Consider the following 26,653-nt stretch of genomic DNA (forward strand, 5'->3'; position numbering starts at 1 on the left):
GGGATTATGACTTTGGAATTTCTGCATAGGCAGGACTTTTTGACAGATTTGTTTTCCTCATCTCCCACCTGCCAGTGCCTAGTGTGTTCAAGGCATTGTGCCATGTGCTACACTAGAGAATTGTGAAGATGACTTAAATGTCCCCCAGTATCCACAAGTAACTTTTTACTTTAATGGAGAAAACAGATATGAAAATGATTGATTATATTACAGATAAGATAAAATGCCAAAAAAAGTGTAAGAAATCAGCAGACATCATGGTAGACGATTAATTATGACCAAGGGATCAAGGAGATGACACTTAAGCTAGACACTGAAGAATGAGACAGATTTCTATAGACAAAGGGATGGCAATAAGGACATTGGAAATTACAGGAGTAGTATGATCAAAGGGGTAGAGGTCTGAAAATGCATGTTTGGGCCAGGCGTGGTGGCTCATGCCTGCAATCCCAGCACTTTGGGAGGCAGAGGTGGGCGGATCACCTGAGGTCAGGAGTTTGAGACTACCCTGACCAACATGGAGAAACCCTGTCTCTACTGAAAATACAAAAAATGAGCCAGGCATGGTGGCACATGCCTGTAATCCCAGCTATTCGGGAGGCTGAGGCAGGCAGGAGAATCGCTTGAACCCGGGAGGTGGAGGTTGCGGTGAGTTGAGATCATGCCGTTGCACTCCAGCCTGGGCAACAAGAGCGAAACTCTGTCTCAAAAAAATAAAAAATAAAAAGAAAGAAAGTGCATGTTTGGTTTGTTTAAGAAATGACAGGTAGTCCAGTGGAGACTGGCGAAGTCATAAAGATTACTGAATGCTGTACCAGTTGTTTAGATTTAATTCTGTAAGCAATGGGACTTTTTCAGTTTTGATTTGTGTTTTGGGCATAGTTGTTTCTGGAGATAATATTATAGATGTATAAGGAGATGGAAGACCAGTAAAACTGAAAAATCTGTTGTAGGAATAGAGAACATAATGGGTGGGAAAGGAAATGACAGGATGGAAGAAGAGAGCATAGGAAGGTGGAATCGTTAAGGCTTTTTGACTGATTGGATATGAGGGAAACAGGTAGAGAAATAGGTCAGAGATACTGATGAGAAGTTTCCATCAAGTTGAATTGTATTTAATTTTTTGGCCTTAAAAAAACCAGCAATAGATGGTTCAGCTCATAGCTTGGGTATCTGGATTGATGTTAATGGCAAGTAAAGATGAGAAACAGGAGAGAGAGGAGAGGTAAAGAGAAAGGCTGTGGGAAGAATGATGATGGTCATTTAAAAAAAAAAGTGTTGAGTTTCAGTTGTTAGTTGAGATATCCAGATTGAAAGATCCAGTAGCTGGTGGAAATGCAATTCTGTCTTTAAGGTTGATGGGAGAGTTAGGAATTATTTACATTGTTAAATGCTCTTTATTGTGATACTGGATGAGTATGACAGATATGTGACCTAGATTATTATATAAGTGACACCCCCATCTTTAAGTTTGTTTCAAAGATCGTAAATAAAACATTTTTGAATATTACACCTTTTTGAGAGTATTATATTTGGGAGCTAGGCAGAATGTGGTTTCCAAATTACGTAAAGTATAAAGAGTTTTATATTAAAATGGATATATTATTCTTATTGTCATATTCACTATGTTCGTAAAGAAGTACAGAATTACATCACAGCTTATATTAATGGCTAACAGGAAAAAACTTCAGTCTTAGTCCATTTTCTATTACTGCAGCAGAATACCTGAAACTGGTAATTTATTTTAAAAAACTATTTCTTACAATTTTGGATGCTGGGAAGTCCAAGACTGAGGAGGGGGGTTGACATCTAGCGAGGGCCATCTAGCTACATAATAACAAAGTGCAAGTAGTCACATGGTAAGAGGGCAGGAAGATGCCAGCTCAGGTCTCTCCTTCTCTTATAAAAACCACCAGTCCCATCATGGGGGCCTGCCCCACCCTGATGACCTTATCTAATCCTAATTACCTCACAAAGGCCCTACCACCAAATACCATCAATTTATGAATTTGGGGATTAAGTTTCTAACACAGGAAATTGGGGGCACATTCAAATCATAGCAACTTCCTTTTAAAAAATCTTGTGTTTTTAAAGAAGTGTGCTATCTTTTGGGTTTTTCAGGGACCCTCTCAACCTAGAGTAAATATAGAATACTATTTAATAATCTCATATTAGAATGTTTAATATGGGAGAAGGTTGAACAACTGTCAAGATTATTTTATGTGCTATTAAATAAGTAGCACCTTGCGAATAATAGTCTGCTTCCATTATTTTTGTATATTAGTAATCAAGCAGATTAAATACTTCCCAGGAATTATGGTTATTTGTTTTACTTCAAAAACAATGTTGATTTAAAGTACACTGCAGGTTAAAAAAGTTTAATTTCAAAAAATAGATATATAGGCTGATTCTTTTTTTAATTATTTAAAGTCGTTTGGAATTGTAATAAAAAGTTTTCTGTGGTTTCTTCAGTAATTTGTAATTCAATTTATTAGTAATTTCATTAAAATTAAAAAAAATTGTGGACACTATGTTAAAATAATCTGTATACCAAGTAATACATTTTAAACTGACATTTTTGGATAATTTTCAGAACTATTAATGTTTAACTTTTTTGTGCTAGAATGCTCTGAGACCAGATCTGTTTGTTTGAAAAGGCAAATCACGAGTATAAATTTAAAGCTAATATGACGAATGATTAGCTTGTGCCTTGGCTTCTGTTGCCTGTAATAGATGTGCCCTCTAAGATGTTCTCGCTATGGTACCTGGAAGATAATTCCTTCTTTGCCTGGTTACTATAGTTAGCTTATTGAGGGCCGGTTGGTTTCAGAATGCATTTTAAAAAATGGGAAAAATAGCTGTGGAAAAAATAATTAGCTTTTCAAAAGACAGTAATGGATGGCTTATTCCGATTCCCACGTTATCAGTAGATAAACAGTTAAATGGACAATCACAAAAATGCTTCAAAACCAAAGGTTCTTCTTCATTTTTCTCATCCTTAAATTTTCTACCTCTGTCCTTCAAATTTCATGGCATTTTATTTCATGTGTCAGGATTGCCACTATCTAAATATCTTTCTTCTCTGAAATTTCTAGACCTGTCCCACAGAGACTTGAGAATTGAGAACATGGAGAGTGGGAGTAAGGAAGTTGCATGGTCCTTCCTGTATCTGTTTTTAATACCCTGTGCCTCAGCATCCCTGTTTTGGGGAACTTCCTGCACATAAACTGTCAAAGCCTCTCACAATTATAGATACAAAGCTGTTTTCTGGTAACTTGTGGACTCACTGATTTCTTCTTCCATGTGAGAAAAAGAGCTTTGGAAATTAAAGTGGCTCTGAAGTGCCAAGAATCTGAGTTTATAGGAAAAGTCACCTGACTCTGCTACTTGGATACCACATTTTTTTTTTTTTTTTTTTTTTTTGAAAAAGAGTGTCGCTCTGTTGCCCAGGCCAGAGTGCAGTGGCAAAATCTCCGCTTACTGCAACCTCTACCTCCTGGATTCAAGCAGTTCTTATGCCTCAGACTCCCGAGTAGCTGGGATTACAGGCGTGTGCTACTACACCCAGCTAATTTTTGTATTTTTAGTAGAGTTGGGGTTTCACCTTGTTGGCCAGGCTGTTCTTGAGCTCCTGGCCTCATGTGATCTGCCTGCCTTAACCTCCCAAAGTGCTGGGATTACAGATGTGAGCCACTGCACCTGGTGGATACCACAAATTTGTGCTAACTTCATCTGTGCTTTTATTACATGGTGCTCTTATTGCAGTCCTTTTGTTCGTGCCTTCCAGACTTTTAATATATTCCCCTTAGCTGCTCTGCTTTGCCATTTTACCACACTGCTTAAGGCCTATCTTCTTCCTCATTAGATGGCCTCGGTTACTACTTTATAGGGAGAATCAAAATTACATATTTTCAAGTTCACTCATCACTTTGCTTATTTGTGACCTTAAGGAATTAGACTAGATATCTGAAAGCTTTTTCCATCCCAGATATTTCATCTTAAAATAATTTTCTCTACTTTTTACTGTGAGGCAACTGTATATTCTTTTGCTATTCCATGATTGTAGACATTGTGTTTCCACCTATCTTTTATCTCTTCTGTTTTTAAGGAAAATATGACCTTCTTCCCTAATAAGACTGTTTTTCTCATGCTCTTTTTTTTTTTTTTTCTTTTGAGACAGAATCTTGCTCTGTTGCCCAGGCTGGAGTGCACGATCTCAGCTCAGTGCAGCCCCTGCCACCTGGGTTCAATTAATTCTCATGCCTCAGCCTCCTGAGTAGCTGTGATTACAGGCGCATACCACCACACTCAGCTAATTTTTGTACATTTTGTAGAGACAGGGTTTCGCCATGTTGCCCAGGCTGGTCTTGAACTCATGAGCTCAAGCAGTCCAACCACTTCAGCCTCCCAAATTTCTATAATTACAGGCTTGAGCCACTGCGCCCGGCTGTTTTTCTCACTCTTAAGCTCATTTTTTCCCATTTCTTTTAGAGCTTTGCTTTTTCAGATATCCCCCTTTTATAATAGATAGTTGTAATGAAACAGTTTTCTAAAGGATATTTAGAGTAATGGTACTACCATTAGGTTGAGATTCATTGCTGGGCTAATACGTTCTTGGCATTTTGAAGGGTGCTTTCATATATCATATAGAAATCCAGAGAACAGTTCTACCCGAGCTTTTATTATAACCGCCACAAATATTTGTGGATTCCCTACTGTATGCAAAGCACTGTATTGAGAATGCTATAGGGGATATAAAAATCAGCAAAATTTGGCCTGTTAGAAGAGGAGTTTATGGCCAATATAGGGGAACATGTAAAAAAGTACAATGAGATAGACGAAGATTGCTATCTAAATGCAGAGGATTTTAAAGGAGCGTGTATTAGTTTGTCTTCACACTGCTATAAATAACTACCTGAGACTGGGTAGTTTATAAAGAAGCAATGTTTAATTGACTCACAGTTCTGCAGGCTGTACGGGAAGCATGGCTGGGGAGGCCTCAGGAATCTTACAGTCATGGTAGAAGGCAAAGGGGAAGCAAGCACATCTTCACATGGTGACAGGAGAGACAGCATGTAAAGGGGAATGTGCCACACACTTTTAAACCATCAGGTCTTGTGAGAACTCACTATCACGAGAGCAGCAAGGGGAAATTTGCTCCCGTGATCCAGTCACCTCTTACCAGGTCCCCTCCCCAACACTGGGAATTACAATTCAACATGAGATTTGGGTGGGGGCACAGAGCCAAACCGTATCATTTTCCCCAGCCTCTCCCAAATCTCATATTATTCTCACATGTCAAGACACAATCATGCCTTCTCAACAGTCCCCCAAAGTCTTAACTCATTCCAGCATTAACTGAAAAGTCCAAAGTCTTATCTGAGACAAGGCAAGTCCCTCCCACCTATGAGCCTGTAAAATAAAAAACAAGTTAGTTTCTTCCAAGGTACAATGAGAATTGGGTAAATGTTCCTGTTACAAATGAGAGAAACAGCCAAAACAAATGGGCTACAGGCCCCATGCAAGTCTGAAACCCAGCAGGGAAGTCATGAAATCTTCAAGCTCCCATATCCTTTGATTCCATGTCTCACATCCAGGGCACGCTGATGCAAGGGGTGGCCTCCTAAGGCCTTTGGTAGCTCTGCCCCATGGCTCTGCAGGATACAGCTCCCACAGCTGCTTTAATGGGCTGGCATTGAGTGCCTGCGACTTTTGTAGGCACACAGTGCAAGCTGTCAGTGGATCTACCTTTGTGGGGTCTGGAGGATGATGGCCCTCTTCCCACAGCTCCATTAGGCAGTGCTCTAGTGGGGACTCTCTGTGAGGGTTCCAATCCCACATTTCCCCCTCTGCACTGCCTTAGTAGAGGTTCTCCATGAGGGCTCTGCCCCTGTAGCAGAGTCCTGCCTAGACATCCAGGCATTTCCATACATCCTCTGAAATCAAGGTGGAGGCTCCCAAACCTCTTCTCTTGCCTTTTGTGCATCCACAGACCCAACACCATGTGGAATCCACCAAGGCTTGTGGCTTGCACCCTCTGAAGCCATGGCCTGAGTTGTACATTGGCCCCTTTTAGCCACAGCCACAGCTGGAGCTGGAGTGGCTGGGACGCAGGGCACCAAGTCCCAAGGATGTACTTAGCAGCAGGGCTCTGGGACTGGCCCATGAAACCATTTTTCCCTCTTAGACCTCCAGGCCTGTACTGGTGGGGCAGCCATGAAGATCTCTGACATGCCCTGGGAGACATTTTCCCCATTGTCTTGGCTATTAGCATTTGGCTTTTTGTTATTTATGTAAATTTCTGCCACTAGCTTGAATTTCTCCCCCAAAAATGGTTTTATCTTTTCTATAGCATGGTGAGGCTGCAAAATTTCCAAACTTTTATGTTCTGCTTCCCTTTTAAACATAAGTTCCAATTTCACACCATCTCTTTCTTCATACATATGAGCATATACTTTTAGAAAAAAACCAGGTCACATCTTGAATGCTTTGCTGCTTAGAAATTTCTTCTGCCAGATACCCTAAATCATCTCTCAAGTTCAAAGTTCCACACATCTCTAGGGCAGGGGCACAATGCTGCCAGTCTCTGCTAAATCATAGCAAGAGTGACCGTTACTCTGGTTCCCAATAAGTTCCTGATCTCCATCTGAGACCACATCAGCCTGGATTTCACTGTCTATATCACTATCAGCATTTTGGTTACAATTATTGAGCAAGTCTCTAGGAAGTCTGAAACTTTCTCACATCTTCCTGTCTTTTTCTGATCCCTGCAAACTGTTTCAGCCTCTGCCTATTACCCAGTCCCAAAGTTGCTTCCACATTTTGAGGTATCTTTATAGCAGTGCCACACTTCTCTGGTACCAGTTTTCTGTATTATCTTGTTCTCATACTGCTATAAAGAACTACCTGAGACTGGGTAATTTATGAAGAAAAGGTTTAATTGACTCACAGTTCTGTAGGCTGTACAGGAGTCATGGCTGGAGAGGCCTTAGAAGACTTACAATCATGGCAGAAGGCAAAGGGGAAGCAAGAACGTCTTCAAATGGTGACAGGAGAGAGAGAGAGTAAAGGGGGGAAGTGCCACACACTTTGATTAAACTATCAGATCTTGTGGGAATTTACTATCACGAGAACAGTAAGGGGAAATTTGCCATCATGATTCAATCATCTACCACCAGGTCCCTCCCCCAACACTGGGAGTAACAGTTCAACATGAGATTTGGGTAGGGATACAGAGCAGCCATATCAGAGGGAGGTAATGTATTCAGTGAAAGGGGATTAAAAATGGCTTTATGCAAGTATACTTTTCCCTGTAACTCAACATAGAATAGTGTTTTGACAAGCAAAAATCGAATGATGACTGTATTGTGAAAAGACATGGTGAAACAAGGTAGTATTTGTAGAGTTACACATAGTCTGATTTGGCTAGAAGGGAGGCTGGAGCCTTTCATGGTGGCTTTTGAATGCCATGGTGAATAGTTTGTGCTTTATTTGTTATTGAATAGCCATTTGTACACTTCTGAGCTATTAGAGTGAAATAATTAAGCCTGTGGTTTATGAAGAAAGAGCCTATTAGGGAGATAAATCTTTCCCTAGTTGTAGGAAGGGTTGGAACAGTATGATATGGAGAGGGTAGTAATGAATGAAGGAATGGAAAACTGGAGAATAATTTCAATGATACTAGAGGTGCAGTATACGAGTTGGCAGTAGTTTTATGGCTAGGAAGATAAGAAGTGTTTAGGAAAAACTCTCAAATTGTTTTTCTTCTGCCCTTACACCACAGCAATCAACACAGAAGACTTCTGTGTCCAAATGGCACGGTATTTCTCCCTGCCAAATAAGCAATCAGTTCTACAGTGAACACCAGCTAATTGGCCTTCAATTCATTTCTGGCACTACCAAGAGATAGTGTCAGATCCCAATGGCTAAGGGCTCAGTCTTGGGGTCTGGGCCCTCCTTCCCACTGGTTGTAAGTCTGGATCTCTGGAACTTCTACCAGATGGCTTCGAGTTGGGGTTTCCACAACCCCCTCTTTGGGTTGGATTAATTTGCTAGAGCTACTCACAGAACTCAAGGAAACACGTTTACTGGTTTATTATGAAGGATATGTTAAAGGATACAAGTAAACAGCCATATGGCAAGGTCTGGATGCCATAGGGCAAGGTCTGGAAGGGTCCCAAAGGTAGGAGCCTCTGTTTCTGTGGAGTTAGGGTATGCCACTCTCCCAGCAAGTGGATGAGTTCTTGCTCACCTTCTTGCCCACCTTCACATGTTCAGCTGTGAAGCCAGTCCTTTTGGTTTTTTCTGGAATTTTCATGACATCAGCACTTTCCCCAATAGGAAGGCCCCCCACAGGACCCTCTCTGAAATGAGGGCATTAATGACCCACAGTCAGAAAAATGGAGGAAAATTAGAGTCCTGCCTTGGTGCAGATGAAAGGAGGGCAGAAGAAGGTCAGGGATATTGTTTCCTGAGGCCTAACACACCAAACATTGTAATAAAAGACTGTAACAAGGGTGATATAGCTTGAATGTGTGTCCCCTCCAAATCTCGTATTTAATGAGACCTCCATTGTTGGAAGTGGGGTCTGGTGGGTGTTTGGATAATAAAGGTGGATCCCTCATGAGTGGTTTGCTGCCCTCCCCTGTGGTAATGAGTTCGGGCGAGAGCTGGTTGTTTAAAGCAGGGGTCCTCAACCCCTGCTCCATGGACTGGTACCTGTCTATGGCCTGTCAGGAGCTGGGCCACACAGCAGGAGGTGTGAGCCACAGGCAAGTGAGCATTACTGCCTGAGCTCCACCTTCTGATCAGCAGAACTTAGATCAGCAGCAGCATTAGATTTTCACAGGAGCGCAAACCCTATTGTGAGCTCCTCAAGTGAGGGATATAGGTTGTGCACTCCTTATGAGAATCTAATGGTTGATGATCTGAGCTGAAACAGTTTCATCCTGAAATCATCTCCCCTGACCCCTCGTCTGTGGAAAAATTGTCTTCCACTAAATCAGTCAGTCCCTGGTGCCAGAGGGGACTACTTGTTTAAAGGAGCCTGGCTCCTCCCCCCTTCTCTTGCTCTCTCTGGTCATGTGATATGCTAGCTCTCCCTTTGCCTTCTGCCATGAGTAAAAGCTTCCTGAGGCCTCACTGAAAGCAGATTCCAGCACCATGCTTCCTCTGTAGTCCTGCAGAACCATGAGCCAAAATAAACCACTTTTCTTTACAAATTACCCAGTCTCAAGACAAACACAAAGGGCTGTGGGAGTTATAAGCTGGGAACTGTGGATGAAAACCTATTTTTAAAAATATCGTATATAAACACAACCACATACGTAAATAAAAAACACCACAAGAAGGAGTCAAAGTTGCTTTTGAAATTTCAGGTCTGGACACTAGGAAGGATGCTGGTGTTATTAACAATAAAGAGGAAGAGAAGTGTGAGTGTGCGTGTGTGTCTGTGTCTGTGTTTGTGGAGATACTTGCTAATTTTTTAAGATTTTGATATATTCACCTTAAGGCGAAGATTCTTGGGAGGGCTTTGTTAATTTAAGCCTGGTGTTTAGGAAGGAAGTTAGATTTAGAGAGGGAAATTTGGGGATCGCTCTCATAGAGGTTATAATTTGAGCTGATGGATAACTGATATTTCCATGAGTGTGAATAAATACAGAAATGGAAAATTCCTAGGAAAAGACATGTAGAAAATGCCTTAGTTTTAGGGTGACTTTTGAGTAAATTGTGTAATATTTCACCCTTATTTTTTTAAAAAAGTTAAATAGGAGAAACACTTTGAGAAAGCACAGAGGGAGAAAGTTAATGCCTTAAAACATTGCCTAATGCATAATAGGAGCTTAAAAAAATTTTTGTTGAATGAATAATTGTAACTTGTTTGGGATATAAGCCTATGTATAGTGGAAAAATGGGCATATTGTGGAGAACTTTTGAGGGATAGAGTGGATAATGCCCATTCCCCTGCCCTGTGCTCATAGGGTTATTGCTGATACCAGATGAAAGGACAGATCTGAGAATATTTGAACTTTTAAAATGTTCTTTGAGGCATATTTCAGTTTGAGGAACTGAAAGACATTCCATAAGTAAGGTAGTATGTCTATATTCAGCAAGTAAGGTCACATGTCTGCATATAAGCTTATATTCTTTCCATTTTATTTGGTGGGAATTAGATTTGTAAAGTATATCCATAAAGAATGTTTGGAGTATTGTTATGGGTATATATCTTTTGATAAGTCAATTCTTTTTTTTTTTTTTTTTTTGCCTGTGCTTTTTCCCATTGCCTGTTACATTTTTCTCACTTTCCTTCTCAGTCCCTCACTTTTTCCAAATCAGTTGCCATTCATCTTTTAGGTCTCAGTTTAGCCATCCATTCTTTCAGGAAATGTATGCCAAAATTCTAAGACTGAAACAGGTATTTTTTTGTATCCCTGTGTATCCTCCTACTTACTATACCAGATTACAGTTGCTTAATTTGTCTGTCTTCTCCACTAGATCCTAAACTTTCATGTCATGGTGTTCTGTCGTATTTACTGTTATATTCTACCATGTAGCACAATGCTTGGCACATAGTTTGCTGGAGATGAACTAAATCAAGAGACAATGTTAGACTAAAGTTTACTTTTAACCTTCAGAGGTAGTGATTTCTTATCTTCATGTGCTGAATGGTGTGATACGGTAATTGTTGAAGTTCTAAGAAAAACTCAACTATAAGAATTGATACTGTTTTGAGGATTTAAAGAACACAGATACAAGAGATTGAAAATGTGCTGTAGGAACTGATACTAGTCTCCTGCTAGTAGGTATTGTGCTAGCCTTCCCTCCCTTTTCCTCCTCTGTTTCAACATTTGATTAGTGCATAACATTTCTTGGAGAGGTGTGGTTTTTTTTCTTCCCTTCGTTATCTGTTTACTAGGGTGATGGGAGTTAAAGGTAGTAAAAACTTCACAATCATGGTTGAGTGCATTTCAGTGTAAACTTTTGTATTCTCACCTTTTGTATGTTAGTCTTTTAGTGAATTTTGGGTAGACAGAATGTATGATAGTGCTGTTTCTTTAGAAATGCTCTCTCAAAACTAAAACCTCTTGGATTCTGTAAATATGTTACCTGTTGAAAAAGGAAACAGCATTTCTGCCCTTACTTTGAACTAACTTGATCTGAGATAAATACATACACATATGCACACATGTGCACACACACATACATATGCACTCTAGTTATCTGGATGTATACAAATATACCCAAGAATAGCTAACATAAACACGCTCTCTTCTCCCCTTCCCCAAGTTTAAGTGATGTGTAGTTGGTCTAAGGGGTACTACACCTGTTTTGCTTAGCCTAGTGGTTGTTCAAGTGAATTTACCAGTGACCCAATTTTAGTCTCTATCATGGTGATTTGAAAAAAAGGCCAAGTAAAGTCACTTAGTATGAGATAAATTTTCTTTACTTTCCTCTTCACTTTAAGAATAATCAGTTGCTTTTTAAGTTTTTTTATTTTTTTTAACCTTTAGCAGACTGTATTAGTCCATTCTTATGATGCTAATGAAGACAAACCCGAGATGGGGTCATTTATAAAGGAAAGAGGCTTAATTGACTCATAGTTCCGCAGGGCTGGGGAGGCCTCAGGAAACTTAAAATCATGGCGGAAGGGGAAGCAAACATGTCCTTCTTCACATGGTGTCATCAAGGAGAAGTACTGAGCAAAAGGGGGAAAAGCCCTTTATAAAACCATTAGATCTCATGAGAACTCACTCACTATCACAATAACAGCAGCGTGGGGGTAACTGCCCCCATAATTCAGTTACTTCCCACTGGGTCCCACCCACAACATGTGGGGATTATGGAAACTACAATTCAAGATGAGATTTGGGTGGAGACACAGCCAAACCATATCACAGACAGTAAGAATGTATTTGTTACAAATAAATATGGGAGCTTGAGAAGATTTTTATGTTTTATCAAATGTATACCAACTTGAAATCACCAGTTTAGTTTTAGAAGACACAAGCATGTGTAACAAAGTCTGATCAGCATTTTGAGACTTGTAGAATAACTTCAGAAGTTTGTAGTATGATCAGGCACACAGAGTCCCAAGTGATTCAGATGCAAAAGATTTCTTGGTAATTGGATTTCTGCATGTATGTTTCTCTGTAACTACTTTGGTGCCTGTCAGTAATATAACCAGAAGGAAAAACAAAGTGGAAAGTAAAAGTGATCTGCTGGTAACTTCAATTTAGTTTTCTTTTTATAAAAGGAAGTCTATTGATGTTAGCACTGTTTTAATGGTTTTCTGTTGTGTAGTAGACAGTTTTCATTTGGGATTGTCAAGTTAGTTGTAAATAATTGTATAGTTTCAATGAAATGCCTGTCTGTATTCACACTAGGATATTTTCTCATTGCACAAATTTCCGTATTTTTCTCTGATCAAGTGAGACAGATTATAAAACACAAAGGCCCCTCTAAGGCCCTTCAAATGTGTTCCAGCAATATGCAGCAGCCCCCACCCCCCTTTTTATTTCCCCCGTGACAGGGTCTCCCTCTGTTGCCCAGTCTGGAGTGCAGTGGCATGATCTTGTCTCACTGCAGCCTTGACTTCCCGGGCTCAAGCTATCCTCCCATCTCAGCCTCTCGAGTAGCTGGGATCATAGGCATGTGCCACCATGCCTGGCTAATTTTTGTATTTTTTGTAGAGGTGGGGTTTTGCCATATTGCCCAGGTTGGTCATGAACTCCTGGGTTCAAGCAGTCCCCTCCTCAGCCTCCCAAATTGCTGGTCTATAAAGGTGTGAGCCCCTGCACCTGGCCACAGCACACATTTATAAAAAATGTTCATGTGATTCCAAATTTAAAATAGAGTGATTTCTCTGACTTTTTTTTAATTGTTCACTTTTTTAACATGCAGTTTCATCTTAGATGTATGATATTGTATATAAATTGATTTGTATTTCCAAAAAAATGAAATTAAGGGACTCCATATCTACCTGTAAGATTTCTCAACAAAAATTTACAAAGCTAGCTGGGAAGACATGTATGTACTTTTTGAATTTCCTCCTGCTGTTCCTTTTCCCCATCTTCCTTAGAGAGGCAAAGAAGAAGAGAGAGGGAAATTTACTTTTAAAATAGGAGAACATTATAAATGCTTTATTATTAACGTGTTATATTAAGCAGTTTTAAGTCATAGTATCTCAAGTACATACTATCCTTTATATTGCCCCCCAACACCCAAAATATACACACATTGGGAAAAGAATGGGGGCTCTTTGGGGATGTCCTTCTAGAGTTGCCAGGTGAAATAGAATTTCTAGTTTATTAATAGTATGGCACTTGCAGCCCCAATTAATTTGAATGCTCTATAATGTTCAAAAAGAGTTTTGAGAAAATTTCCTCCTAAAATTAATGCCTTAGTAGAAAAAAAGATTGGTTTCTCCTGTTCTCTTCCCCAAATTAGATGGAAATTAAACAAGACTAGAAAATAGGTAATTGAGACTAAGATGATTCACAGATTGATCACCCATTATGCAACAGTCATAAAATTTGTTAGTTTTTTTGAAGAAGTTTATTAATCAGTCCCATATCCTTTGAGTATCCTCTACTCCCCTGTGATATTGATTTGATATTAATTAAGCTAATATTTACTGGGTTCTTGGTATCCGTTAGGTATTCTTCTAAGCAACTTTATATGTGTTAGCTCATTTAATAATAATATTAAGCCAACGTTCTCTGAGGTAGACACTGTTATATTCCTTTTATAGATGAGGAAACTGAGGCTCAGAGATAAAGTAATCTGCCTACATTTGTGCAGCTAGGTGGCAGAGCTGGGATTCAAAGACAGTGACTCTAGAGTCTTTTAACCATTCTACTATAAAGCCTGTGTAGTATTTTTCATTTTTGTATTTTTCTTTAAAGGAATTTAGGACAAGTCATTAATTTTATTCTGAGGTTGAGATAGAAATTAATTTCCCTAATTTACAAGTGATGATAATGACATAAAAAATGTAAAGACTTGGCCATAACTGTGGACACAGTGTTTAGGGTGGCATCGCCATAGATTGGAGGTTTCTTGGGTTTCTGTTAAGTCTTGGTCTTCTGTTAGTATGTATTGTCTCTTTTGAACAAGCTCAGGGAGTGTCAGCATAATCATCCTTCGAGTTCTGTCAGCCTAAACTGTTTTCACATTCTTTTCACATGTCAGAATTTTTGGCTGGGTGCAGTGGCTCACACCTGTAATCTCAGCACCTTGGGAGGCCGAGGCAGGCAGATCACCTGAGGTCAGGAGCTTGGGACCAGCCTGGCCAACGTGGTGAAACCCCGTCTCTACTAAAAATACAAAAATTAGCCACATGTGGTGGCACGCACCTGTAATTCCAGCTACTTGGGAGGCAGAGACAGGAGAATCACTTGAACCCAGGAGGTGGAGGTTGCAGTGAGCTATAAGAGCATGGCACTGCACCCCAACCTGGGTAACAGAGCAAGACTCTGTTTCCAAAGAAAAAAAAAAAAAAAGAGAACTTCCTATGTGGATGTTAAAAAAGAGCTTTTTGTTTTGTTTTTTACATTGGCAAGGTGGTTCAACTAGATGACTTATAAAGCATTTTTCAACATTGTTTTATGAGTCAACACTTCTTCTTTCATTGGGCAAATACTTTAAAACTTATTATTGCTGTGTGCCAGGTATACTCTGTTATAATTGCCACAAATGTGAGCAGATTTATAAACTTTAACTTAGGTGATGAGCTATTATTTAGTTATCTCATGTTATACTCAGAGTATTCTCATACCACCAGTATGACTCTTATGCTTATATTTCTTTGAGGTATTCTAGATTCCAGTTGAATTTTTTTTAAAACTTATTTGAAAACGGTCACCAGCAAATCTACGTTTAAAGAGATATAATAAGGCTTTGACTGTGAAGACTGAAGAGTAATAGTGGGGTTGATTAAATGTTTTCGTGTATTTCTTTGTAATTCTTTGCTGTGGCTATTTGTAGAGGCAGAAAGTTCAGCACTTTTAAAAACTGAGTATTTTAGACAACCGCTCGCAAAGTATTCACTCTTGGGAAATGTTATGTCTTTGTTACTGAGAGTATGTTTTGTAAAGCCATATCCCACCTGAAATAAAAAGAATTAGAGACTTCACAAAGTTAAGGTAGACAGCATTTTCTTGGCTACTGGGGCTAATTAGAATATATGATTCTCTATTCAGGACAGCCACCTTAGGGACTCTGAATCTGTCAGTAGGGTAAAATTTTTATATTTATAAAAAAGATTGTGGGTTAAAAAAAGGTTGAGAAATACTGTTTTTGAGTAAACCCAAGGACTGGTGTTTAAAGGTTATATAGTATTTTACTTAGGTTCTAGAAATCTGTAAGGTGTCTGAATCAAATCTTATAACATTGGATTTATTGTGATTTATTTATAAAACATTTAAGAATCAAATCAACTACATAAATGTTTACAAGCTGATGGCTGGATAATTTAATTGCAGTTTATAGTCATAATCAAGAATTGACATGTTTTGCTTTATGTGTTTGAAGCTTACGACCTTTTGACATGAAAGGAAATTGCTAACATGTAGGAAATACTTATTTAGATTAATGTCTTTCTCCTGAACTGACTTACCCATTTTAATGCTCAGATCTTAGAAAGTACATAGATGTAAAAAATCAACTTGGCGTGGTGGCCCACACCTGTAATCCTAGCACTTTGGAAGGCTGAGGTGAGCAGATCACTTGAGTCCAGGAATTTGAGACCAGCCTGGGTGACATGGCAAAACTCTGTCTCTACAAAAAAACAAACAAACAAAAAAACCGCTGGATGTGGTAGCATGTGTCTGCAGTCTCAGCTACTTGGGAGGCTATGGTAGGAAGATGGGTTGAGCCCGGGAGGTGGGGGTTGCAGTGAGCTGAGATCATACCAGTGCATTCCAGCCTGGGCGACAGAGTGAGACTCCTGTCTTGAAACAAAACAAAACAAAACAAAAACAACTAAAAACCACAAACATAAATATCACTTAAAATCGTAAGTTGGATATTTCTTGTAAAGTAGTTTGTGTAATGCCTCATGTATCTCTGTGTATCATTTCATGGTAAGTTCAAAGGATGAAGGAGATTAAATAAAAACCTTTTTCATCTTGACACTACCTAAGACATAACAGAAATTTAACAAATAACAAGTATACAAAAATAGAGATTTGCTTAAAATTGTCCTTAATTTTATCTTTGTTGGGTATATAAATCTGCTGTCTGGGATAGTTCTACTGCTTTAAGTAATGAGGAATGCACTAGTTTCATATTCTAAGGATAACCTAAGGATATCCCATATATTTTCACAACTAAATAAACTCATAGCCTGAAATTTCAAAATTTTATTCTCTTATGTCTTTAAATTATAGTTCCTCAGGGTTCGTTTATGATCTCTGGTGTAAACTTTCCATTTCAGATTTAAAAAGTCCCTGAGCTCTTGAAAATTAAACTTACTTGTCATTTGTCTCAAAGATAACGGCTGAACTAAGATTAGGATTTTAGAGGAATGCAGTATTGATTATTCTTTCCCTTCTTCCTCTAATACTAACAGGTTACAATTATATTTTGTTTGTTAAGTTGTAATGGAACGCTGTAAATAAGTTCATTATTTTCAGCCTTATGCATAGGGCTCTAAATAAATGGGTTGGTTTTAGAAGAAAACTAAAAGTAATTCTTTCCATAAGTTTTAAGTTTCTGTGTGTTTTTTTTTTTTTCTTTTTTTTTGAGAGGGAGTCTCGCACTGTCGCCTGGCTGGAGTGCAGTGGCACAATCTCGGTTCACTGCAAGCTCCGCCTCCCGGGTTCCCGCCATTCTCCTGCCTCAGCCTCCGGAGTAGCTGGGATTACAGGCGCCTGCCACCGCACCCGGCTAATTTTTTGTGTTTTTAGTAGAGACGGGGTTTCACCGTGGTCTCGATCTCGTGATCCGCCCGCCTCGGCCTCCCAAAGTGCTGGGATTACAGGCGTGAGCCACCGCGCCCGGCTGAGTTTCTGCGTTTTTGTTTTATTTTTAAAAATTAAGGAGTCAAAAATAATGAGCTTTTATTACAACAAGCTTACAAAAATAGTCATAGTAACATAATGCTTTTATCATTGGCTTATTATATATATATAATACATATATTATTACAAATACAAGATTACAAATAAACTTTGGTAAAGCTGAAGTACTATATTATGCTACATAATTGAATATATCAATGTAATATGAATGTTTATTGTTTTTCTCTGTTTCAAATTAGGCTGTAAGTATCTAAGGATGAGTTTGGCTAAACTATCAAATGTAAAAATATTTTATAGCAGTTACTTTGGAGATTTGTTACCATGCCTGTTTGATACTTCTAGTATATTTCTAAGCATGTTTCTGTTTATATCAGTTCATGAGGCTTTTATAGGCATACTTGGTATGCTAGAGTTACAGCCAGTTTCTTAAGTAGATCATTTGATAGTATGTAGGTAGAATACAGTTAAACTGAGAGCAAGAAGGGTGAAGGGACAAAGGTGCTATTTATTCCCCCACGTGTTTGTTAAATAAATTTGGAAAGTTGAGTGCAAATGTAAAATGTATAGTCATGGAGTAGATTATCTTAGAGCCAAAGGGATTAATTAGCTTCACGTTCAAACAGGAAATTAAAATAGCATCCTTTAGATAGTGTAATTCTGTTTTCCTGTCGCAGGGCACAAACACTAAAATGGAATAGAACATTTTATATTCTCATAGGTTCCATGTGCCTTGTGAAGTCATGGTTCCTCAGTATAAGATTGAGGTAGTAAATTAATATTTCCATTTGTCTATCTTTTATTTTTCTAAGTAAGGATTTGGTTGCAGTAGTGTTTATATTTTGAATAGCAGGCAATCCTGGAAGTAGGGAGATGGGTAGAAATGGAAGAGATTTATATATGAGATGACTAGGACTGAGCTTTTAGAGCAAATTAAAGACCAAGTAAGTGAGTATTTTTTGAGAGACTGAGGTTAAATTGAGTTAAAATTGGATTAACTGGTTCAGAGTAAAATGTAAATGTTTAAGTTACATGTAGGCATTTAAAACCTCTAGTAGTTACGTTTTTCAAGTATCAATAGAAATTTTACACTTGCTATTTATATTGTAATATCTTCTCTCTTTTTCCCCTAGGTGGTATCACGGAAAACTTGACAGAACGATAGCAGAAGAACGCCTCAGGCAGGCAGGGAAGTCTGGCAGTTATCTTATAAGAGAGAGTGATCGGAGGCCAGGGTCCTTTGTACTTTCATTTCTTAGCCAGATGAATGTTGTCAACCATTTTAGGTAAGTCTTTATTCCTATTATGAAGCCAAATGGTGTAGCTATTTTGATATAATATTCATAAATATACCTGTATAATAAAGGTGAATGACTCAGTAACAAATAATAGAGAAGGAAGCTTGTTTTCAGTCAAATGATTTAATCAGTGATTTAGAGAGATTCTTTTGAATGTTTACATTTTTTGTTTAAAAACAATATTGTTGGGCATTACTCTGCTGATCTTCAAATATATTTATAGCTTTTAAAGTATAAAGAATTACAAATAAACTTTGAGTGGTAAGGCTAAAATAAAGGAATTGTATACTTTTAGAATGCAGAATAACAAAAAGTGTAGGAAACCTTGTTTAAAACTCAAATTTTGTGTCCTTTATTTTAGCTTCACTATTCTAAAACTCTTTGCAGACATGCACTTCAGTGAAACAGGCATATAAATTTTCAAGTACAAATATTCTGTATATATAAACATATTTACCCATATTGTATTCTATTTCATTTTTATAGAAGAAATTGAAAAATATCATCTAATGCATATAGTGTTAAATGATAAAATGTTTGTGTACCCTTGGTTTTTAGATTTTAAAATAAGGTTCAGTAGTACCATGATACCACATGTAGTATGTGAAATTATTACTGTACTTTGTGTAAATATTTCAAGAGATCTGTGTGCTCCTTTTAGCCAGAGAAAACTTACTAAAATTGTTAATTCAGCCTTAAATATGGAAAGTGAGAAGAGGTATCTGAGGGTGAGTTTTCAAATATTTGATGGAATTCTGTAACTGAGGTTTATAAGCCTGATACATATTTCACATCAAATGCATGTATATATATGTAAGAGAAATAGCCCCAAGTAATTTGCTGTGATGAAGATACTAATAAGTGGTATTTTAGTATAAGGATATAGTTACAAGGAAAAGAGTATGGAAATTATGGATTTATAATTTCTTTATGAAACTTCATCTTTAAAATTGGCTGTAAAGATTTTTTTATACTGTATTTTTTCCTGTTCAAATAGGATTATTGCTATGTGTGGAGATTACTACATTGGTGGAAGACGTTTTTCTTCACTGTCAGACCTAATAGGTTATTACAGTCATGTTTCTTGTTTGCTTAAAGGAGAAAAATTACTTTACCCAGTTGCACCACCAGAGGCAAGTAAAATGAATAAAATCTTTCAAAACTTTATTTTTTCAGTACAATAATGGTTTTAGCTATTGCTCAGTTTCTTATGTTTATTATAATTCAAGAAGTATTTGTTGTATTAAATTTTAATTCGGGTTATAATGTCAGAACAAAATGGACAACTTCTTTGAAAAAAAAATATTTTTCAATAATTTTGTATTTATATAATCAGATTAAAAAAATACTGTATGGTGATAGCCTAACAAATATTTCTGAATGTATGAGAACAAATTACTGATTTCATAGTACTAACCCTGACTTTGCTGCAAGATTCTGAAATGCCTTGTGTATCATCAATGAAAGGTTAATGTATATGTTTCATGTAGTATATTTAAAATGAAATGATCTTTCATATTACGTTATAAAAGCATACTGCTTATATTTAAAATATAATTTTCATAAAAACAACAAAAAAGCCTTTCTAGGCACTGGGTATTTATAGTCCAAGTAAAAATTTATTTGAATGATCCCATGGAGTTTCTAATGTGAATTTTTATTGGCTTTATGTGGATATACCTCTTTTGACTTTAAGATAAAAAGACTATCTTTTTAAATCTTTTTTTTTTTTTTATGGTTTCTAGCCAGTAGAAGATAGAAGGCGTGTACGAGCTATTCTACCTTACACAAAAGTACCAGACACTGATGAAATAAGGTATTTTATAATCTATTCCCATGTATAGGCATTTGAAAGAGAGCTAGACTTCGAAGATTTATTACTCTTGGACTAGGAAGCTTTTGAAATTTGAAGAAATGGCATACAGCAAGGTGAAAGAGCTTTTGATACTGGGTCTGTTGGTCCTGTACCTCTGGGTTGGCTTATTTGTTCAGACTGTGGTTTTGGATCAGGGTGGCCTCAGTGAATATGATAGGAGAAATAATTAGGTTTTATTCCAGTGTCTCTCACAAAGTAAGGAGAGTTCTGTTTCAATCTACATCCTATTTAAATTTTTGTTACCACGTGACATTTATGCCGCAGCTATAAAGGATAAGCTTCTACTTTATGTAATGGGTGAATAATTTTAAACCTTAGGAATGTTATGGAACTATGCAACATGTTAGTTTGTGGTTTTATTTCTATATAATATAATTTGATAATCAAATTATCTGTGTCTTTCTGTAAGCTATTTAATTTTCTAGTGGAAATTGTTTCTTACCATTAATTCTCTCATTTGATTCTTATTGACACATTTTTATTTGTAAACTGGAAAGGCCTATAAATGACAAAGGAAAAAATGCATATATTAAAGAACAGTGATGAATTACAAATTTATGAATTTAGGTAATTTTTAAAAATTTTTAGTGGGATCATTTAGGACAGCAGTTCTCAAAGTGTGTTTCATGTAACTGTGGGGATCTTTGAGATCGATTTAGAAGGTTCATGTATTAGTTGGTGTTCTCTAGAGGAGATTTTTTATGGAGAATTGGTTTACACAATGATAGATGGAGACAGTAAAGACCCACAATCGGCTGTCTGCAATCTGAAAACCCAAGAAAGCCAGTGGCATAATTCAGTCAACATCTGAAGACCTGAGAACCAGGGGAGCCTATGGTGTAAATCGTAGTCTGAGGGCAGGAGAAGATGAGATGAGATGTCCCAGCCCAACCAGTAAGGCAGCAAAAAGGGATGAATTTCTTCCTCCTCAATTTTTTGTTCTGTTCAGACCCTCAGTGAATTGGATGATGCCCACTCACATTGGTGATGGCAGGATACTGTCCTCTGATTCAAATTTTAATCTCATCCAGAAACACCCTCACAGAGAAACCCAGAAATATAATGTTTAATCTGGGAACCCTACAGCCCAGCCAAGTTGACACATAAAATTAGCCATCACAGTCCATGAGATCAGGTTATTTTCATAACGTACTAAGACATAATTTGCCTTTTTCACTGTAAATTTTACAATGATGGTACAAAAGCAATGGATGGTAAAACTGCTGGTGCCTTAATAGAAATAAAGGCTGTAGCACAAAAGCGTACCGTATTCTTCACTGTTACACACTTGGAGTTAAAGACAGTTTCATTTAAGAGTGTTGATGAGGGAGTAAAAAATATTTATTAAATTTCAACCTGTGACCACACAACTTTAATCTGTATGATGAAATGGGAAGTATGTATAAAACACTTCTGCAGTGTACCAGAGATCAGTGTCATGAGGAAAAGCAGTGAGTTGAGAGCTGAACTAGTTTGTTCCTTTTTTTTTTTTTTTTTTGAGACAGTCTTGCTGTGTTACCCAGGCTGGAGTGCAGTGGCACGATCTTGCCTCACTGCAATCTCCACCTCCTGGGTTCAAGGGATTCTATGCCTCGGTCTTCCGAGCAGCTGGAATTACAGGCGTGTGTCACCAAGTCCAGCTAATTTTTGTAATTTAGTAGAGATGGGGTTTTGCCATGTTGGCCAGGCCAGTCTCGAACTCCTGACCTCAAGTGATCTGCCCGCCTTGGCCTCCCAAAGTGCTGGGATTGTAGGCCTGAGCCACTGCACCTGGCTGAGCAGTTACTTTTGTGCACACCATTTTCACTTGAGAGAATGTTTGACATTTTTTGAAGAAGAACAAAGTGAGTCTGTTATTTCAAGGAAAAAAACTGTTAGTGTTTGTTGCCAATGACAAAATTTGAATTTTGAGTAAAAATTTGAATTTTAGACATTCTGTATTGGCCATCAAGAGTTTGACAGCTTCTGAAATAATGACTTTTCTGATGAGATAGGTGGTGATAATAAAGAATGAGTTTTGTGTGTGTGTGTGTGTGTGTCAGTTTCGCTCTTACCACCCAGGCTGGAGTGCAATGGTGCCATCTTGGGTCACTGCAACCTCCGCCACCTGGGTTCAAGCGATTCTCCTGCCTCAGCCTCCTGAGTAGCTGGAACTATGGGCGTCTGCCACCATACCTGGCTAATTTTGATATTTTTAGTAGAGATGGGGTTTCACCATGTTGGCCAGGGTAGTCTTGAACTACTGACCTCGAGTGGTCTGCCTGCCTTGGCCTCCCAAAGTGCTGGGATTGCAGGCATGAGCCATCGTGGCTGGCCAAGAATGAGAGGTTTTGATAGTGTATAATGTGTTAAAAACTAGAAGATATAGATAGCTCAGTGAACTAATATTTTCTATAAGGTCAATGCAGGTTGTTAACAAAATTATGCATGGGTAAAAGATTCATTTAAAGTGCAAGATAGACCAATAGATGTTACTGGAATGCATACAGAAAGTTCACTGATAAATAGTTTTGGATTCCATATTACAACTAACCTTCAAGAAAGTACCACTCGTTGAGTTTTTGGTGTAATTTCATAGAATATCTATAATTATCTGAAAAGGCTATTAAAATACTTATCCCTTTCACAACTACATTCTTAGGTGAAGCCAGATTTTCTTCATATACTTTAAGCAAAAAAATCATGTAGCAGCAAATTTAATGCAGAAACAGATATGGGACTCCAGCAGTTTTCAGTTAAGCCAGGCATTAAGAGATTTGCAAAATTATAAAACAGTGATATTCTCACTAAATTTGTAAAAGTATCTTTTTCATATTTTTAATGAGCTATTTTTAAAGGAATTAGTGAATATTTTAAAACATGTTTTAAATTTGAATATGGTAAATATCAGTAGATATCCATATAAATAAAAGCCATTTAGGATGTCATTTTTAAGAGTGTAAAGAGGTCCTGGGAGACCAGAAAGAAAAAAAAAATAGCTGATCTAGGAAGATGGAAATTTAAATAATACTTTGATGATATAAATTTGGATTTATGAGTCTTAAAAAGTTTATGCATACCTGTGAATTTTAAAATAAAAATACCTTAAAAATTAATGATTTAATAAAGCACTTTAGCCTATTTTAGGGGGGATAACACAAAATAATACAGAATGAGTTATGATTAGATTGTATAACTACTAACAAGCTTATTTAAAACATTTTTTTGGTTTTTGCACCATGAAAAGTTGGTATAGCAACAGCAATGAAACTTGAAATTAGAAATCTCTCTTATGACTACTTTTAACTAAGAAATGAAATTTACCAGTTCATGTGCACCCTCCTTTTACTCATAATGATTTTCTTTAATGTGCTTATTTAGGTGGTTCTAGAAAGGAATAGTTTAATTGGTTAAGTGGTAATGTCTGCTGCCATTCAGCTAGTGAAATATTGGCCATCATTAAGAAGGATTGTAGAATCAAGATAGAATACAATATTCTATGATTATTCAAATATTGAGTTAAATGTTGTATAATACAAGTTCTGTTGTCTGAAACATTGTCCAAGATACAATGAAGCTTGAGATAGCATAGAGAAAGCAGTTAAAGTTTTCAAGGATAGGAGAAGAGATTTACTTAAATTTACTTAATAGATTTTGGTTTGTGAATATTAAGATTGAAAGGAAAATTGCTGGAAAAAAAGACAAATACAGTTATAGATACAGGGTTAATGGTACCATCCGACAAATCTGGAAACTTTGTGTTCAGACGCATTCTTTTAAGCCTGAAAGGACAAATTCAAGAATTACTAATGGTTTTATGTTGATGAAATACATCAGCAACTTGTTTCCATAATTGTGTGGAGGTTGAAAACATCTAGGTTTCAGTAAAAGGAAACTAAGTTGTATATGCATCTCTGTACTCTTAAATTGGTAACAGAAAAAAAACATACATTCCTTTCTCATAATGTATCCCTTGGTACCTACCACTTTCAGAGAAAGAATGCTGTACCCATTGGATGATGGGTATCTGGGTGAATTAAACAAGCCCTAGTTTTTTTATAAGAAAAATGTTAACTGACATAAGCATCTACATCATGCTTATCTAAAATAAACATTTTCTGAAGTAACTCTATATCTTATATTTATTTTGTGTTTTGATTTTATATCTACCCTACATCTGAAAGAGTAATAACATTGAAACATAAGTTTTTCAATGCAGTTTTCTTGTAGTTACACCCCAAAACCTTCAATATATGTATAATCAGTTTCTGTTAACAGAAGTTGTAATTTGAATCTAACAATAATTTAGTGATATAGTTAGTGCAGATACTATTATCAAACCCATTTTACTCATGAGGAAATTAAAATTCAGATTATTTATTATTTTCAGGAATTGATATGTAGATAATGCCAGAAATAGGATACAAATTTAGGGTGTTTGACTCTAATTCCTTGCATGTTTCAATATAATACTATCCCTATCCTATTTTGTGGTATGTGACTATTCTAATTTCTGTATTTAAAATTTTTTAATTTAATAACTTTAAAATTGCTATTTTCAGTTTCTTAAAAGGAGATATGTTCATTGTTCATAATGAATTAGAAGATGGATGGATGTGGGTTACAAATTTAAGAACAGATGAACAAGGCCTTATTGTTGAAGACCTAGTAGAAGAGGTGGTAAGTTTTGTTCTTCTCAATTCTAGATTCTAAATATTTTATAAATTTGGATCTTGTCCATAATTAGAGAAAGTAGCTATGAATACATTTCTTTTATAAAAGAACTTAATTGATAAGTACAAGAATTATAAGTGCTGTTTGTTAGTATGGAACATAATCAAGCTAGCATATTATAATACATAGCTGCCAATATTCAGAAAGCTTGTATGAGTTTCTATGAATTAGAAATATATTAACATTTGTGCTTTCTTTTGGGACAGAGCCTTGGTCCGTTACCCAGGCTAGAGTGCAGTGGCGCGATCTCAGCTCACTGCAACCTCCACCTCCCAGGTTCAAGCATTTCTCGTGCCTCAGCCACCCAGGTAGCTGGGATTACAGACATGTGCCACCATGCCCAGCTAATTTATATATATATATATATATTTTTTTTTTTAAGTAGAGACGGGGTTTTACCATGTGCTTATTTTTATTCTTTTTTTGCTGTCTTTTTCTTCCTCATAAGTGAAGTTGTATCAGTCTGATCATGGAATCTCAACTGGTTTCAGTTGGTTTTAGATTATTTGTCTTCCAAATATATGTATAATTTTCCAGTAAACTTGGAAGAATTCATTTATATTATACATATATTATCACATGGTACTACATTTTGAATCTCGTCCTTGTTTTTGTTTCCATCATATAATACGTTATCATATGGTATCAATTACCAGGTGCATTTTTAATAACAGGTCAGCATTTGAACGGCTTTTATATTTCAGAGACAATACTCAGTATCAAATATATTATACATTATAACTTTGGAATTCTCCCTTTCCTTTTGGATTTTTCTAGTGAGATGGAGTGGCTTTCTGTTGTCTTTTACAGCCTTCAAAGCTACTGTTTTTAAATTATGCCACAGACCTGATAATATTCTGAAGATTATTGCTCCTGGAAGACTGCAGTGGAGAATATTTTTTTTTCCTATTAATTCTCTTACCTGCCTATTCTGGCAACCGAATCTTGAGCCATAGAAGTAAAAGATACTGAGTAGAGGTGGAAAAAGTTGAGGAAATGGTGTGATACAGTCCATACTCATAGTCATATAGTTATTTAGTGAAAGAGCTAGGATTAGGACTCCTAATTCCTAGATTAGTATTCTGTATTCTACAGTAAAAGAGATATTTATTCCATATAGGCAAACAGTATTTGTACTGAAGCATCTTATTATCTATGATAGTTTTCCTATACAATTTGTTAGTTACAACTTTTAGTTTGGGTTTCCCTCTCCCTGCTGTACCACCATCTTCCCCATCCTGATTACTTAAAGGAATTGCACTATAGTTGAACTTTTCTTGAGCTCTTGGAATTTTGGATCATATTTAACAAGATAAACTTTAAAGAAAAGTGAAAATTACTGAATGTATACAGAAAAATAATAATAACAACCCAAACCAGAATAAGGACACATGACCTCACATCAATACAAGGGATCAAGGAAAAAGTTAGCAACTCAGTATGAGTTAATAATGTGATGTGGTTGCTAAAAATGAATATAGTAACATTATAAATTAATAGTGGAATAATTCCACGTCAATTATAAACAATTTCCACTCCAATATGTAGAATAACTTTCATGATGGGCTTTATTAGAGGGTAGTGAATTCCTTGTAGATTGAAAAACCATTTGGACATCGTCTAGTCTGTGAAGATGTTTCAGGCATTCAGTTAGTGGTTAGATTTAAGGAATTTCTCCTTCTAAAATTCCAATTACTGTTCCCCAAACACATTTATACTTTACATATTAACTCTAGAATGTATGCTTT

The 26,653-nt window shown here is 36.9% G+C and overlaps 3 protein-coding genes across 5 annotated transcripts in view; 1 reads left to right on the forward strand and 2 right to left on the reverse strand.

The window, feature by feature from the left end:
• The window catches only part of RASA1 (RAS p21 protein activator 1), a 122,978-nt gene that overhangs the window by 44,324 nt on the left and 52,001 nt on the right, over positions 1-26,653 (forward strand). The window contains exons 1-5 of one of the 3 annotated variants that reach the window (XM_055233026.2): positions 17,167-17,785; positions 18,152-18,304; positions 19,314-19,449; positions 20,062-20,132; positions 24,734-24,851. In XM_055233026.2, coding sequence (XP_055089001.1) covers positions 17,745-17,785; positions 18,152-18,304; positions 19,314-19,449; positions 20,062-20,132; positions 24,734-24,851 — 519 coding nt within the window. In that variant the 5' untranslated portion in view covers positions 17,167-17,744. Of the gene's footprint in view, positions 1-17,166; positions 17,786-18,151; positions 18,305-19,313; positions 19,454-20,061; positions 20,133-24,733; positions 24,852-26,653 lie in introns of those variants that run through there. The other 2 variants (XM_055233024.2, XM_055233025.2) reach the window with 2 other exon arrangements.
• Positions 1-26,653, reverse strand: part of CCNH (cyclin H) — a 101,658-nt gene that overhangs the window by 1,994 nt on the left and 73,011 nt on the right. The gene's annotated exons all lie outside the window — the stretch shown is intronic.
• On the reverse strand, positions 3,065-10,153 carry LOC129457638 (uncharacterized). Its single transcript, XM_055233034.2, has one exon. It carries the CDS (start codon positions 6,272-6,274, stop codon positions 5,624-5,626), a length of 651 nt encoding a protein of 216 aa, XP_055089009.1. The 5' UTR covers positions 6,275-10,153; the 3' UTR covers positions 3,065-5,623.

Source organism: Symphalangus syndactylus, chromosome 11 (genome assembly GCF_028878055.3).
Source record: "Symphalangus syndactylus isolate Jambi chromosome 11, NHGRI_mSymSyn1-v2.1_pri, whole genome shotgun sequence".
Classification (NCBI taxonomy): Eukaryota; Metazoa; Chordata; class Mammalia; order Primates; family Hylobatidae; genus Symphalangus; species Symphalangus syndactylus.

Excerpts from the sequence above, each read along its gene's own strand:
- LOC129457638 (XM_055233034.2), bottom strand. The coding sequence starts at position 6,274 with ATGCTAATAGCCAAGACAATGGGGAAAATGTCTCCCAGGGCATGTCAG.